At 52.8% G+C, this 17,116-nt stretch overlaps 1 protein-coding gene across 5 annotated transcripts in view; it reads right to left on the reverse strand.

The window, feature by feature from the left end:
* Positions 1-17,116, reverse strand: part of TTC7A (tetratricopeptide repeat domain 7A) — a 159,799-nt gene that overhangs the window by 24,352 nt on the left and 118,331 nt on the right. For 4 of the 5 annotated variants that reach the window (XM_058428372.1, XM_058428371.1, XM_032176893.2 and 1 more), the window contains exon 16: positions 3,256-3,372. The exons of the other annotated variant lie outside the window; for it this stretch is intronic. In XM_058428372.1, coding sequence (XP_058284355.1) covers positions 3,256-3,372 — 117 coding nt within the window. The remainder of the gene's footprint in view (positions 1-3,255; positions 3,373-17,116) is intronic. 5 annotated transcript variants of the gene reach the window in all.

Consider the following 17,116-nt stretch of genomic DNA (forward strand, 5'->3'; position numbering starts at 1 on the left):
TACTATCTTCTCTGAAGTGGGTAAGGCCAGAAGCTCCCCAGGCCAGGGGGAACAACATCCAGCAGAGTGCCAGGCAGAGAGTGGGGACTGTGGACTGACTGCCAAGGAAAGCCTGGTCTTCACAGGGCACTAGAAGTGCTGCAACCCCCAAACCCCTATGGAAAAAGGGCCCGGATGTCACCCCCTGCCTCAGGCTTCCATTCCTTGGGCTGCCAGGGGGTCCCCAGAGGAGCCAGCAGAAGCCCCTGGGGTGGCAGATTAAACAGTCATGGAGATCCCATCTTGTCCCCCAACCCTTGTCCCCAATTTCCCAGATCCCTGCTGCTATACTGCTGGTGGGGGGGAGGGGTTCCTCTTTTCACAGAGTGGGGGCTGGGTGGAGCCAGGAAATAGCCTCCAGCTTAAGCCCACCATGGCCATCCTGGGGCACAAGCAGCCCCAGCCAGCGCATTCCCACTGCCGAGGAAGCCCACAACCTTTGACCCTGTCGACCGGGGAAACTTAGAGAATAGAAGCAGAAGGCACAGGAGAGGAAGAGGCAGGCCAAGCCTGGGCAAGAAGGTTTCTTTCCTTTAGAGAAGCACCAAGATGATGATCCCACAATGAATACCAGGGGTGTCCTTGCCATCCTAACTCAGGCTCACCCTGGCTTCAACTTGGGCCTGGGAATTTTAGTGGGCATCAGAGGAAACCATCTATAAAACCACAATGGCTCAGGGCTGGCTCCCTTCCTCTCCCACCCCTTCCCATTCCCAGGAGGCACAAAGTGTGGTGCAAAAGAGCCAGAGACAGGCCAGGCATGGAGGCTCATACCCATAATCCCAGCACTTTGGGAGGCTGAGGCAGGAGGATCACCTGAGGGCAAGAGTTCAACAACAGCTTAGATAACACAGTGTGACCCATCTCTACGGAAAATGTTTAAATTAACCAGACATGGTGGTGGGTGCCTGTAGTCCCGGCTATTTGGGAGGCTGAGGCAGGAGGATTGCTTAAGCCCAGGGGATAGAGGCTGCAGTGAGCTGTGATTGTGCCACTGCACTCCAGCCTGGGCAACAGGGCGAGACCCTGTCTCAAAAAAACAAAAACAATACGAAACAAAAAAGCCAGAAACACTAGGTTGGAATCATGGGCCACCTTTCTCAGCTTTGTGACCGTTGGCAATGCTACTTGACCTTTCTAAGTCTTAGGTTTCTCATCTTGAAAATGGTCGTGAGAATGTCCATCACACAAGGTGTTGCTGGGGAGTAAATGAGACGTGGGCAGATCCTGGTGCAGGGCTGGCGTGAAGCAGGGCTGGGTGCAGCTTCCCATCCTACTCTTTCTCCCATCCCGTGAAGGCGCCTTTCCTAGGGCTCCACAAAGAGTCCATCTCCAGGACTACACTTGGTTCTAGGCCAACGTACAGCATGGTCCCTACCTTGAAGAACCTTACAGCCCAGATGGGGAGAAGGGACCGTTCAAGTTGAGCAATTAGCAAAAACCCACATGAGAGGGTTGAATGAAGCATTTTAGAGGCTGGGTGGTTGGTGGCTCCATGAAGGAGGGGCATCTGGACAGGGCTTGAGGGGCAATTAGAACATGAGACCAGCAGTGTGGGGCTGGCCCAGGCAGAGCAGAGGAAGGGGGTCAGGGAGTTCAGTGGAAGGTGCGGCTGATAGTGAAGGTCTGCTAGGCCAGACCTGCAGGCTGTGGTTTTAATCCTTGGCTACCCTAAACTCGATTTTACCCCCAGTGTAGGGCAGTGCTATCTGGACCAGAAGCCTGGATCCAATATCCTCCTGGCTTTCCCAGGAGATAGGGAGGATTCTTTTCTAAACTTGGGGCCACAGATCAGAAACCAAGGCTTAAAAAATCTAGTTTGGGGCAGCCAAGGAGAGGTGCTTAGGGGCTTCCTGTTGTGACAAGCCCCAGCCCTGCAGTTCTGCTGCTCCAAGGGAGGCACAGGCCAGGTCTTCAATGCTGGGAGACAAGGCTGCAGCTCAGAGGGGTCCCACCACGACTGACCACTTGGAGGAAGAGACAAGCAGCCATCCAGATAAGGATGCAGAAACAGAGCAGCCAGCTCCGGGGCAACCCCCTTGCAAGAGGGGAGCCGGGTTGTGCACCTGCTTGTGCGGCCACAGCCAGTGAGCAGAACAAGGCCATCGGAATGCAGGTCCCTTCACCCATGCATGGAAGCCTCATGCATCCAGCTGCCAGGTAGCTTCACATTCTCATTCTGAAAAGTCCCTCAACCCCAGAGCCTCCTTCTGGCAGCTTCCGCCCACTGCTCCTGCTCAGCCCTGGTCTCCCAGGCCTGCAAAGTGAGGGCTGACTCTGCCCAAGGTGTTTTACTCTGTCTGATTACCCTCCTCTGTAAATTTCACTGTTACACAGATGTTCCTCTGGGGAGTCTGGAAGCCTTCTGGGCTCCTAGACTCTCTGTGAAAACACAAATATACACCAGACTTGGGTCCCCTGAGGCCTCAGGGAGATGACACAGCCAGCTATCCCAAAGAAGGACAAGAGGATCAGGAAGAGGCAGGGCTCCTGACCTGTAGGAGGCCCTCTTTCCCTTTGGGCCACATAGGCTAAGCCTAGGCATCCCATTGGGTTTGAGCAAAGACTTTCTGCAGATTCAGCTTGGACAAGAGTGCCCTGCTGTGGCCCATGAAAGACCCAGATCCCAGGCCAGGGTCTCCAGCAGGAAACAAGAGGCATGAAGGCCGTGGGTGACTAGGGAAGAAAGGGTGACCCTTCAGGAGTCCACCTCCTCCTCCTCTTCTAGCCTCCAAATGGAATGAGGAAAGAAATGACAGGCTCCATGGGCTGGAACTCAAGAGACCCAGATTCAAGTTCCAGCACTACCACTTACCAGGCGAGTGATTCTGGTAAGCTATATATAAAATCTCTGTGTCTGAGTTTCCTCACTGGGCTGGGAATAAAATCTGATAATGCATAAGCTATAAGCAGCTGAAGTATAAAATAAAGGAACAAGCCTAGCACCCAGCTCCAGTGCTCGAGAATGATTTCTCTTCCTTCTTACCACTCTGAACCTCAATGTCCTACGTAGGGTCTCTGTGTACTTCATAGAGGACTGTCAGGAGGTTCAAATTGGACTACGGATGTGAAAGCTCTGTGGGCAGGAAGTTCCACGCTCTCATTCAACAGCCTCACTCTCCTCCCCATCTTGGCAGGCATGGTGGCCACCCAGCTGTGGACTGTTGCCCTGGCAACCACCCTCTGGCAACCCAAGAGACAATGACGGCCACTCACCCCAGCTGGGAGAAGCTGTACAGGGTCTGCCACAGCCGCAGCATTTGTCTGCAGGTCACGAGGGCTTCCTCTGGGCCTTTCAGCACCTGCTCCAGCTTCACCTTGGTGAACATCAGGCTATGGGGAGGGAGAGCGGCCATCAGCACACCCCAGCGAGGGCCCACTTTCACCTGGGGATCCTGCCCCACCAGGGCGGCCCCACATGCCCACCTCCCCAGCTCGCAGAAGGCAGAGTGCCAAGAGGGCAGCAGCCTCTGCCATGCCCCTGGACCGCCTGCTTTCTCTCTGTGCCTCAGTTTCTCCCCATCTTGGCTGCCAAAGCATGAAGCACTCCATGACGCATTGTCAGTGCCCACACTGCTGATGCCCCATGTCCCCTGACCATGTGCCATCCTGCCCATCTCTGAAGCACTGTCCTGTGAGTCCTGGTCTTGCTCGGTTTGCTCTTCCTACCCACATCCTCCGCTAAGCAACACCCTGTGCCTACTGAACGTGGGACCAGGCTTACACTCACATTCCCCACAGGGCCCAGCATGGGACCTTGGATAAGAGACCCGTCCAGACAGTGACTTAGAATCAGTGAGTGAGGGCAGAGCAAGGAACTGGCAAGGAGGTCCCCTAAGGACAGAGCTCCGCTTCCCACCTTGCCAGCCACAACAGTATAGGTGCCCAAGCAACACCTCCTAAGTGGAACTGCAAAGTTTGCTTCCTGACCCTGGAGATACACAAAGAAGGCGGTGTTATGCTTTATCAAAGGATCCTTCCTTGGGTTTCCCAAAATAGCCAGCTCCCCTTACATAATCCATAGGATTAAAGTGATGTGAAATCCTTTTCAATCACCATTTAGGGACAGTTACTGTGCAATGAGAGCAAGCAACTTCGGAATTTCTTTTGACCTGAAAACCTGAAGTCCTCTGAGGTAAGACCAGTGTGGGGAGTGGCCCTTAGAATGGTTGAGAAGAAGAGCTGGTCCCACCTGGAGGCAGGACCTCAGGGTGGGTGGGTGGCTCCCTCCCTCTGCCCTGGACACAGCAGGCACAGCCAGAATGCTTCTCACAGGCCAGTCATGACACTTGCTCACCAAGAGCTGGGGTGGAGCCCTGGAGGCCCTGCTGTGACTGGTGTTGGCCCTTCAGACGCTGGGGAGGTCTGGGGGTTCTGGAGGGGTCCAGGCAGTGGCTATACAGCAACCATATGGAAGTCCAGCCATATTTTCACCCTGGTACTGCCAGCAGTACCAACACACACCAGCTGCCTGGGCAGCCTGCAGAGAGTTTGAACCACCGAGGGCCAGACAGCAGCATCTCCCGGTTCTCACCAGTGGTGAGTAGTGAGGCCCTTTCTTCTCAATATCACTGATGAGCAAGACCACGGTACTGTCAGGCCCTGCCTGGTGGTTCTACCAGCCCACCTGAGGGTAGCACACAGGCCTGCTCCATCGGAGGGTCCTCACCCAGACTGCGAAGGCTGCAGGTGCCACCCGGCGAGGCCAGGCCTGCCCCTGGCAGCTGCCCCTCTGATCTTCTCTCTCCGTTGGGCCTCTGCCCTAAGACCTGGGCTCCCAGCTTCATGAAGCCCTCTGATGTCCTTATTCTCTGCCCGTCTTTCCATACTTTGTCTCTTAGATTGCAACTTGGTAGAGAATGAAGAGGGTGGAATTTACCCCAGGATTTTCAGAAGAGGGGATTTCTGGACAAGTATTTTTCTTCCTCACGGCATCCCCAAAATGCCTTTCCTGACCCTGCACATGGGTTGCCCCCCAGATACCACCTCTCCTCTTCATTTTCATCCATCCCAAGCCGGGCTTTAAATCCCACCTCTCCCAATTCTTAGGATGCCCTGCGCCCATCTTGGAACATAACTAAGGACCACTTGGCTTGCCTATCAGGTCCCAAGGACAGAATCCGGGATCCCCTAGCATGGACTGCACGGACCTGAGTGCACAGCTGGCAGGACACAGCCCTGAGTAGGAATGACCTCAGTGGGCAACTGCTGGGGACAATTGGTCTTGCCACTGTACTCTCCTTCCCAAGGTTCGCAAAGGATCCAACACTCTGTAAGTATCAGAGGCGTCTGCTTTCGGGAATATGAAGAAAACACAATGGCTGCCTTGGAGACAACAATTAGAGTGCTATAAATGACATATTGCCCAGGGAATCAAGGGCTGTATTTTTGGATCAGACTCAGTGCAGGGGAAGAAACAGGAAAGGGGTCTTGCTGGAGCTGGTGTTTGGTGAAAAGCAGGGTGGAGTGGGATTTGGTTGGGAGACAGGGAGAGAGAAGAGGCTCCGGTGTGGAGGGTGGGGCAGCTGGTTGAAGCAGCAGGTGTCAGTGAGGTGGGAAAGCCCCTCCCTCAGGCAACCAAGTCCCCTGGGCTGGGCTGGTTCCTGGGGACAGCTCCCTGGGCAGGCCAGCCCTGCTGCCTTCCCCGGGCCCTCTGCAGGCATCGCCTCTTCAGCACACTTCTCTCTGCCGGAGCCCCCTTCTCATTTTCTTCATCTTTGAGGGCCGGAATGGGTCTAGGGCAGACCCGACCACACCATGTGCCTGGCAAAGAAGTAGCTGAAAACCGAGCTGGCATCACAGTAAGTTCTAGCAAAGGCAGGCTGTACCTTCGCAGCTGCTGACATTCCATTAGCATGAGTGGCCCAGAGCGGATTTTCTCAACCCGACACATCCTTTCTGGGCTGGGGCAAGTGCTCTACCAGTCACTCTGGTCTGATCTTTCACTCCAGGATCCTGGGAGGATCCAGATTTGCTCCTGAAATTTCCTCGGGCTGGCAGGTGAGCGCTGCCAGAGGGATTTTCCTCCATAAGAACTCTGCCCCGTGGTCCTCGCCTTCTGTGCCTCTGTATGGCCTTCACAGCCTTCCCACTCTGGCTCCACCCTCCCTTCCTGCCATCCTCCCCATGACCTTGGGCGCTGGTACACTGATCACATGGGTATTAGCAGCTCCCTGAGCCTCAGAACAGGCTCCCGGACTCATCCGTGCTGTGCTTTTGCCGCAGCCTCTGCTGAGATCACCCTTCCCCCTCTGACATTCAGCCAGCTCCTAACCAGATGTCGCCCTCTGGCTTTCTGTGTCCCCATGGGGGCTGTGCACGCCCCCTCTAAGACAGCCTTCCTGATGTCAGGATGTGGTTATCTGTGCCTCTGCTGGCTTGCCTCTAGTTCACTGCAGAACTTTCTCCCACTCCCAACAGGGATCAGCAAACAACTCCACTCCCTCAGAAGGAGCGACTCAGCTGCTCTTCTGACTAAGGAGCACAGGCCCCCTCTCCATCCTGTCCACTGCAACGGGTAGCTGCTGCCTGCTCACCCACCTATCAATGCTTAGCCCATTTCTTCAGGAAGCCTGGCATGCCGTCAGGGCTGGTGGGTGACATTCTGGGGCCCTCACAGCCAGGGGGAATCGAAGCTGTGGCCACAGCCTCATCAGAATGCTGTGACTCCTGGGGGAAGCTGGGGGGAGGCTGCTGGCAGTCGGGGCTGGGGATAGAGTAGGCAAGCCTGGGCTCCCCTTCCCCTTGCTTACCTGTCTTATAAACTAACTGAGCCTAAAACATCACTTGAATAAAGGATTCTGAGACTAAAAAAACTATTTCAATCCCATGGCTCCAGCCCTCCTCCAAGATGTCCCTATGTGACCACGCTGTCCTTCTCTGAATGTCTGGCACTGTGTTCCATCAGCACTTAATTGCATTATACATATATATATATATATACTCGGGGCTCAGGACACACCACCCTAAAATATGACTGTTTGAGACCAGAATATGCCACCCCAAAATATACTTTGGCATATTTTGAGTTGGTTATTCCGAGAAACCGCAGGCACAGAAGTAGCTCTGAAAAGTTGCCCTTTTATAAAAGAAATTTCCTTTTTTTTAAAGAGACAGGGTCTGGCTCTGCTGCCCAGGCAGAGTGCAGTGACGTGATCATAGTTCATTGCAGCCTCGATCTCCTGGGCTCAAGCAATCTTCCTGCCTCAGACTCCTGAGTAGTTAGGACTAACAGGTATGGGCCACCACACCCAGCTAATTTTTAAATTTTTTGTTAGACGGGGTCTCACTATGTTGCCTAGGCTGATCTCAAACTCCTGGGCTCAAATGATCCTCCTGCCTCAACCTCCCAAAGCATTGGGATTACAGGCATGAGCCACACTGCCTGGCCTAGAAACTTCCATCTCTCAGGGAAATCTACATTAGTAAAAGTATCTATAAAGAAGAGGGCTGCTCCTGACAACTTCTATCACCTGAGAGATTTTTATCTGCATAGCAAGAGGACATTCATCATCTCCTCTCTATCACCCTCCTATAACTTGTCTCTACCACCCGCAGGAACCCCAGTCCCCGTTTCCTTTCTGTAGCTCCAGATGCTATTAAGCTTCAATCATCCCGTCTTCCTTTGAATCTCATACTTGGTGGGACTTCCGTGCATATGTATATAATTAAATACGGTTTTTTTCCCGTTAATCTGTCATGTCAATTTAATTTGTAGCCCAGTCAAAGCCCCCTCCCTAGAAGGGTGAAGGGAAGCCATTTTCCCTTCCCCTACTATGTATATAATTTTTTGCCACCTAGGCTTAAGAGTTTAATAATAAACTCATATCAAGCTTTTTTTTTTTTTTTTTTTTTTTTTTTTTTGAGACGGAGTTTTGCTCTTGTTGCCCAGGCTGGAGTGCAATGGCGCAATCTTGGCTCACCGCAACCTCTGCCTCCTGGGTTCAAGCAATTCTCCTGCCTCAGCCTCCTGACCAGCTGAGATTACAGGCATACGCCACCAGGCCTGGCTAATTTTTTGTATTTTAGTAGAGACGGGGTTTCTGCATGTTGGTCAGGCTGTTCTTGAACTCCTGACCTCAGGTGATCCACCCACCTTGGCCTCCCAAAGTGCTGGGATTACAGGCTTGAGCCACTACGACTGGCATATCAAGCATTTTAAATGTCAGACATTCTAGAATCAGTGTGCAGCCAGCCCGGCCTATAGATGGTGAAACTACCATTTATCTTGTCCTGTGCCTCATCATGCGTCCCCACCTGGTCTGCAAGTGCCTGCAGGCAGGGCCCCACTGCCCTTCCCCAGTGCCTGGCGCAGTGCTGAGCACACAGTATCTGCCTAGTCCTGGAGCCTGTTACTTGATTCCCCATAGCTGCAGTGTGGGCCGGACTCCCACAGCTGACAAGCAGAGCGCTGGCCAATTCCATTCCAAACTGTCCAGAAGCAAAGTTTTCCTCCCTGTGAAAGCAGGACCTGGGGAGGAACAGTGGGCTCCAGATGTGGAAGCTTCTGGCTCCTCCTGACTGGGGTGGGGGTGGAGGGCCTCCATCCCAGGGCACAGTCACTGGGCAGGACCAAAAAGTATCACTGAGGAGAGACTCTGTGATCGAAATGCCTGAATACTGAAATCCAGCAGCTTTCAACATTTATGCCCTCCGACAAGAGCCATTCCAGAAGAGCAATGGTCACAGTACTGTCCTCGAGCCCCACACTATGTCGTTACTCAAAGTGCATACACACTGGTCCAGGAATCAGAAACCCAAGCCAGAGTCCAAGCTCTGTGGTCACCCAGCTGGTCATGTCACAGGTCCCACACCTGTACAACAGGAGTAAAGTCACCTGTCCCACGAACTTCCACCAGGCTGAACTGTGATGACCTCTAAGCAGCAGCTGCATTCAGCTCTCCAGCACACAGGGAAGGGACTCCTGCTTTGAAGCCGCAGGCCGGCCAGATCCTAAGAAGCAAGTTTCCAGGCCAGGTGCCTCTGAAGGCTCCCAGGAAGCCCCAAGCTTCTTGGTCTGTTCAACTAGGCCCTTAAGACAGGCTTATGACAGGAAGACGATGGAAGGAGATGCATAAAGCTATAGGAACTGGGCTCTGGGCAAAGCATGCTCGCTGTGACCCCTCTTGCAAGCATTTTCCTGTTTAAGCTGTGGAAGCCCATGTGAAGTAAACACTGAGGTCTTTTAAGGCCGAACGCCCTTGCAACGCCATCGGCATCGAAGGATGATGTGAAAGTGAGTGTTCCGTCTGGGAAAGGAGAAGGAGCGTGGGTCAGTGTAAACACCCCATGCGCTTGGTCACACTGCTGGGGCTAGGGAAGGACGGCTGGGTCCTGAGATGTGCCCCATCCTTGGTACTCTCTGCAGCCCCATTCAGGCCATGTGGCACACAGGCGCTGGTCTGGGCGGGGAGCCCAGTGCAGACAGAGGCCCCCTCTTTATGTGCTTATGCCCTCGTCAGGATGCTGCCAGGGCCTTCAGTAGACCACACCGGCCACCCCACACCCAGGCTTGGTGCTCCCTCACCCACCATCCTAACCGCCAGGACCTGCCGACTCCCATGTCATCTGCAAGCATGATGCAGCACCCAGGGGCACAGAAAGGCACTCAGGTGACCTGACAGAGTCAGCCCCTGCTGAACCGTGGGACATCTCAGCCCACAGGGTCTGTATGTCTAGGGCAGCCCTGATTCTGTGGAGAAAGACGGAGACCAGTGAGGTTGGTGTCTCTGTTCCCCGTTAGAAAATGGCTATCCCACAGGCCACCAGCTTTGCCAATCTCCCCAATCGCTCCAGCTTGGGCTGAGGATGGAGGCTCCCAGGGGAATGTTGGCATCTGCCTCCTCTTCCCCCTTTTCTTCCTAGCCATGCCTCACGTGCACTCCTAGGGCAGGATCACACTGCTAATTATTTGTCAAAAGGAGTAAGACTTGGACCTGTTCCCATGTGAGGCAAAGATAAACAATTTCACCCACTGCTATAAAGAGATCTTAGGGTGAGACTCTTCAGAACTGAGTAAGTATGGCTTTTCCAAAAACTTAAAAAAAAAAATAGTTGTCTTGTAGATAGGGGATATTTTTGTGGTGTCTCTGGCTAAGCCAAGCACAGTCCTGGGGTCAGAGGTCATTTCCATCCCCTTACCTGGGGGCACCAATCCTCACCCTTCCTGTGTCCCCTCCCTGGCTGCTCACCCCAGCACACCACTCTTGCTGGTGGGGGAAGTTGGCAGAGCAGAGCTGGCTGCAGGGAAACACAGACTGTGTGGGCAGCAAGCACGTCGGGTCCACATTTTTACTTTCGTGTTCCTGAAAGCAACTCCCTGTAGTTACTCAGCACCTGCAATGAACACTTGAACACAGTAACCACCATGTACATAAGGGAGCCACTTCCCTGTTGAGACATGGCCTTTAGCATCAGATAATGTGGGTATACTTCCAGGCTCTGCTGCTTCCTAGAAGTGCCTTCACCTCTGATGGTGCCTATTCATTTGCAAGGCAGGACAGTCATGGTACTGCCCAGGAGGGTTGCTGGGAGGACTAAGGGAAAGAGAGCCTGTGCCTGGCGCACGTCACCCCTCAAGAGAGGTTAGTTGTCATTCTCAGTCATCTTTGCTGTTGTCAGACCTGTCTTCCTGTGAGAGCCTTCCTTCATCTAGGGGGGAACTAGGTCTTTCTTATCTTTGTATCCTTGGTGCCTGCCTCTCATATCACTCAACAAATTGCTGAAGAACGGAGGAGTAAAGTTGAGTCACAAGGGCTCACCAAGGCCTGGAACACTGTGGGTGTTCCCAGGATCCAAGCAGCTCCAAGGAAGTGAAGCTGCAGGACGTTCCTGAAACTCTCCATTCTTCTGGGTCCTACTGGTCCCATGTGTGCTCACTGGGCCCTGGGCAGCTCTTCCGGATCCCTCTGGCTCCTGGCCATTCTGGGAACCCTCTGTGTGTTGGGGGTGGGTGGGAAGTGGCGGCAGGTGTGGTGAATGCATAGAAAGGGGCATTATCTCTTAAAAGGACAGTAATTAGTAATTGCAGCTGATGGCTGTGCTGAGCTGTTTTAATGAAGAGTTCTGTTTTTATAGAAAACACATAATTGAGTGAAAAAGCAGGCTATTCTCTGAGTCAGGCGGCCATGCCTCTGGAAAGTCTAATTCCTTGGCCAGGAGGCCAGAGCCTGCATAGTAAATGGTCCCCAGCCTGGGCTGCACCAAGTCGGACTCAGTGGTGAAAAGCAGGGTCCAAGTCTGATGACCAAAGTGTCCCTCCTTGTAGCCATGTGACCTTGGGCAAGTCACAGAGCCTCAGTTTTTTTCTTTCTTTTTTTTTTTGAGATGGAGTCTCACTCTGACGCCCAAGCTGGAGTGCAGTGGCGTGATCTCAGCTCACTGCAACCTCCACCTCCCGGGTTCAAGCGATTCTCCTGCCTCAGCCTCCTGAGCAGCTGGGACAACAGGCATGCGCCACCACACCCGGCTAATTTTTTTAAAATTTACTTTTAGTAGAGATGGGGTTTCACTGTGTTGGTCAGGCTGGTCTGAAACTCCTGATCTCAAATGATCTGCCCGCCTTGGCATCCCAAAGTGCTGGGATTACAGGCATGAGCGACCACGCCCAGCCCAGAGTTTTAGTTTCTTATCTGTAAAATGAGAACGACAGCAACTATTTACCCTGAGGATTGCTGCAGGACGTCGTGCACATAAAAGGCCCAGCAGGGGCTGGCACTTCAGAAAGGGTTCAATACATGTTTGCCCAAACTTTCATTCTCAGTCTCCCGCCCCCATTACATGCAGGTGCTTACTTAGGTCCTCCGTGCCTCTGTTCCTCATCTGTAAAATGGGAATCATGACAGTTTCTAGCCCTCCTAGGGTGCTGAGAGAATTACAGAGCTAATGCAGCAAGGTGCTCACAGCAGTGCCCGGGTGGAGCCAGCACTGGGTGCATCACTGTTATTGTTATTGAAGCTCTTGGAGTTCAAGTATACCACGGAGGTCCTGCCAATCAGCCAGCATGGGTTCTCGCCTCTGCTCCACCACTCATCAGCTATGTGACCTTGAGCTGTCATCTAACTTTCACATTAGTTTCTTCATCTTCAAAACAGGGGTGCTGTAAAGACCAAAAAACAGAGGAACCAAACCAAAACAACCAAACTGGGTGAGGGGTGTGACAGCACTCTGGCTGTGAGATCCCCCAATCCCCCCATGGTTCTCTTCCTTCCAAAAAACAAAACAGCTCCCTCCCATTGTCTAGCAGCTGGAGGGTCCACTGGAGTGTGTTTTGTGCTTAGTGGGGGTTTCCCTACCATGGGGGTAAGCAGGCAGAGGAGAGGCCAGTCTCTGCTCCAAAGGTACTTCCAAACTCAAACAAGACAGCCAACGCATTGGGAAACACAACAAGAACAGAATCTGGTACTCAATTGAGTGGTTCAGCTTTGAAGTACAGGGGCTCCGGGGACAAAGTGGACCTGAGGGGGTCCTCTGAAGATGGGCAGGAAGGGCAGACAAAGGCCTGTAGTGGGAGAGAGGGGCCAGCCTGACAAGGTATAGATACCCTACCTGCACAGTAGGATGGGGCAGGGAGGGCCCTCTGAGCAGGAGCCAGCCTGCCCCTCACCCCCATTCAGGTGTGATCACCCAGGCCCTGGCCAGGATGCGGGGGATGTGCTGAGTGATCTAGGTCTCCCAGACACATGGTCTCTCACCCATGTTAAATCCAACACATGCTCAGGACTTTTTTAAAGAGACAGTTAGTTCCATCACCCAAGCTGGAGTGTAGTGGTGTGATCACAGCTCACTGCAGCCTGAACTTCCTAGGCTCAACCAATCCTCTCACCCCAGCCTCCCAACTAGTTGGGACTACAGGTGTGTGCCACCACGCCTGGCTAATTTTAAAAATTTTTTGTACAGACGAGGTCTTGCTACGTTGCCAGGGCTGTTCTCAAACTCCTAGCCTCAAGTGATCTTCCTGCCTTGGCCTCCCAAAGCCACTGTGCCCAGCCTAGAGGGTATGATTTTTAAAAGGACTCTAATAGGCATTACCCTCCCTGAAAGGGGGAGGGCCACAGTCAGCCCCAGTTTTATTACCTTCCCAGAGATTAATCCCTAACACAGAAGGGACATTTTTTAGCAACTCTTCTTAACCCTAAAACTAATTATTTTTCCTTGGGTCTGGAGGATTAGACTGACCTATGTCTTCTAATCTTATAAGGCTCATGATGATCCTCCACCTCTTAATGAATTCATTTAACGTGATCTCACTTTGAAGCTTTAAAAATCAACAGCCTGAAAGCTTTGGTTTCCTGAAGTTAGCGCCTCCTTACTTCAAAGACTGTCCCTGACCTGGTGAAGGGCCCCAGGGCTGCTCTGAGAGCAGCCCGCCCCTACCCTGCAGCTGGCCGCAGGGTTACATGGCATTCTTATCTGTTTCTGGGCTGACACAACTGGCCTCCGGGTCTCGGCTTCCCTCCCTGCAGCTACCTCCAGTTACCTTGAGAGGACTTCCCAAACACAAATTCCTGATCTTGAAAGACTTAAATGTAAACCACACAGTGCCTTTTCACGGCCATTCAGGGGTGGAAGAACTTCCCAAAAGAAGACCCTTAGGTCTTCTTACCTTAGGAACAAAGGCAGGTTCCCAGCCAGGGCTGAGACACAAAGAAGCAATTGCCTTGGTCTCTCTGCCCTGTGTCAGACCCCCAGGGACCTGAAGATATCCCACTGCAGAGGAGAGGTCAGCTCTGCTTTGTGGACACAGGCCTTCTCCCAGGGGCAAAAAGGCTTTGTCTTGGAGCTGGGCCTCCCCTGCTACAGAGAACCATGTGCCCTGGGCCACAATTCCTGCTCCCAGCCCCTGCTGCAAGCAGGGAGAGCAACAAGTACCAGAAGGAAAGGGTTACAACCACCTTTGAAAACAAAACCTGAAAATATCCATGTTCCTTCCCCTTTCCTTTCTTTCCTCTCCTCCCCAGACAAACAAAACAACCTGTGTCATCTACCCTAGAAGTCTGAATGTAGGCAGACCACTAACTGGAGAATGACGACCATCAACTTTCACTTGTACATGTCACACAGAGCGAGGCCACAGAGGTTCTCACAGGACAACCCACGAAAGGAAATGCTGAACGTCAGCTCAGCTTAGCTAATGAGGAACTGACCTTTGGGGAAGGATCCGGCGCTGCCAGTGATTATGACTGGCTTAACACTTCCCTCTGCCACGTGGCTTGCAAGGTTCCCCCATGGCTGGTGTCCTCCTCAGGGGCTGTGGCAGCCAAACGTGTTTAATGAACCCAGCAAAGTGATAAACTATGTTTGTGTTAATACCTTTGATTCCACCCCCTCACTAGAGTGTTGGTATGCTAAGCATCCTTTTGACGTACTACAAGTCCTTAATAAGATCAAATAAACACACTGGGTTAAAGTCAGAAATGTTAACAGAAGCCCCGGGACTCATCCCCCTGCTCAGTGGAATGTACCACGAGAAATATATAACACACGCCACCTGAAAAAAAGGTGAGGCACACCAGGTAGATCCCAGGGGTGCCCTTGAGCTCCAACGTTAGCCTTAGCTGAAGTCAGCCAAGGTATGGCTCCAGCTAACACCTGGTTATCAGCTCAAACATTTTCCAAAACAGTCTAGGTTTCCTGGGGCAGAAGGCTGTGTGGTTCCATTTGTTTCATTTGTTTACAGGCACGTGCTCTGGCTTGTCGGGAGGCCCATATTGTTCCTGTACTGGGGAGGGTCTCCGGGGCTCTGAAAGCTTCCCCCATGACCTTCCAAGTCCCCTGGGACCAGTACTGGGCCAGCAGAAGCTCCCAAGAGGGCCTACCCCGACCGACGGAGGTTCCGGGGGGTGGGAGGAGGTGGCCTTGCCCACTGTGGAGAGGGGAAGGGGAAATTATTCTTCCCTTGACCTATGTATGGCCTGGGCTTTCAAAACCAGCCTGGCAAATTGCCAGGCCTGGGACGGGAGCCGTGACAGGCTGGTTATTGGAAAGCTCCCATCATGAGCTGAGGAACTTTGTTTGGTTACTATGGTGACCTTCACTACAAGCGGCCTGACTAAAGCCCAAGGAATTTGTTACCTAAAACCATCGCCCCACGGAGTCCATGGCTTCAGGAAGGACGCTTATCAGTGGCCCGTTCCCCTTCACCTCATATTCCTGCCCCTCCCTGGTCGGGCCTCCCAGCTGCCTCTCATACCCAAAACGAGAAGAAAGGACTCACACAGGCATCTCCAAGCATGCACGGGACCTTTCACATTCCGCGGTTTGGCCCGCAACCCAGGCCTGGATAGGGAGCTGCTGCCCGCTGAGGCCCCCTGCGGGCCTGGCCTCTTGGCCAGGGACAGCCCGGCTGGCACATGTGTCCAGGGCTTAGTCAGAAGCCCACAGGACTTCAGGAAGCTGCTCGGGGTGTCTGGTTCCCACCGTGCGAGGTTTATGCTGTCCCTGTGGGGCTGTCTGTCTCTGCCTCATCACGTTTTTTGCCTTTTTAAACCCAAGCTCCACTAACTAAAGGTCATCCCACAGCACAGAAATCAAGATGTTCTTTGCTTTGCTTTCTAACCCCTGAATTCAGAAGGCTTTTCAAAAGTTCGACTCCACGAAAGCCGAGTTTTCTCCGGGAGCCTAGAGGCTGCCTGTATGGGAGTGGCGACTTCTTGTGCAGCCAAAGAGCTCACTAACCTTTCCCCAGAGCTTCCTTCCCTGCCTCTGTCAGGGCCCAGCCTCACCTGCCGGCACCTCCTGGCCTACCTGGCCTTCCCCAGGCACTGCCACCCTGGTGACCCAGGATACAGCCTGACGCTGTTGGTGGGCAGCCTCCTCTACCCTCCATACTGCCACCTTTCAAACACAGCTGTCCATCGACTGTGTGCCCTCTCCTGAGTCTCACAATAAACCTCGCAAGCCACGGGAGACAGAGCAGGTGTCCGTCTTTTAAGGCAGATGAGCAAACAGAGGCAAGGGGAAGAGGAGTGAGTTGCTGCAGGTGGCATAGGTCAGTGACAGACATGACTCAAGGGCTGGGAGCTCACTGTGGCTCTCACACAAGGACCAGCTCACATGGACAGGGGTCCATTCCCCCACCAGTTTCCTCCCCTGTGGCAGGCCTCCCTGAAAGCGGTGAAACAGGCAAAGCCCACGCCCAGCACCAGCCACCTTCTGCTATCCCCGAGGCAGGCTCTGGGATCCCATGCACAGATGGCCTCTAACACTGATGGCTGAAAGGAGATGCCCCTAATAGGCCTCAGGCACTGGGATAGCCCTCTGTAAGGTGCCTTTAAGTGTCCTGTGGATACAGATCTTGCTGGGGACGATGAGGTCAGGACAAAGGGAGTTTGGTTTTTGTTGTTTTGCTGCAGTGATATTTACCGGACCGGTTGTTTAATTAACTGCCTTGGCAACAGCTGGAGCCACACAGGGCTTCTCCTCAAATGCAGAGAGCAGCTGAGGAAGCAGGGTGCAGTGTCAATTGAAGAGCAATGACATTTTTCAGTGATCCCTGACCTGTAAGGGACTCAGTGACATTTCCTGCTAATCCATGGGTTTCTATGCTCTGAGGTTTCATCTGTGGGGAATAGTATTGACTTATTTACAAAGAGACAATGGTCATACCCTATGGTCACCATAGTTTGACAGTAGATGGATTTCTCAGCCCCGCCCCAGCCATATAGATAGTATTATATCTCTATAAATGGTATATAGAGATACAATTTTTTTTTTTTTTTTTTGCTTAAAACAACAGAGATTTATTCTCTTACAATTCTGGAGGCCAAAAGTCACTGTATTTTTTTTTCCCAATTAGTTTTGCAGCCTTTTAGGGCCAGTTGGATCAAAACAGAGCTCCTTGGGATCCTGGAGGTGAGGAGCTCATGGTGGCTCAAGATGAAGAACCTACTGCTGCTTCCCCCCAGCCCCACAGCCCTGGACAAGCAGACTGAGGAAAGTGAGGCACTACTGGGGGCGGGGCCTGCAGATCCCCAAATGCTTCGCAGCACACTCTACAGTGACAGGTTGCAGAATAACCTCCAGAATCCCTTAGGGCATAGAACTGGAATGCTTTCCTCTGACCTCAGAGCTGACTCCC

The sequence above is a fragment of the Hylobates moloch genome, unplaced genomic scaffold, assembly GCF_009828535.3.
Source record: "Hylobates moloch isolate HMO894 unplaced genomic scaffold, HMol_V3 SCAFFOLD_15, whole genome shotgun sequence".
Lineage (NCBI taxonomy): Eukaryota > Metazoa > Chordata > Mammalia > Primates > Hylobatidae > Hylobates > Hylobates moloch.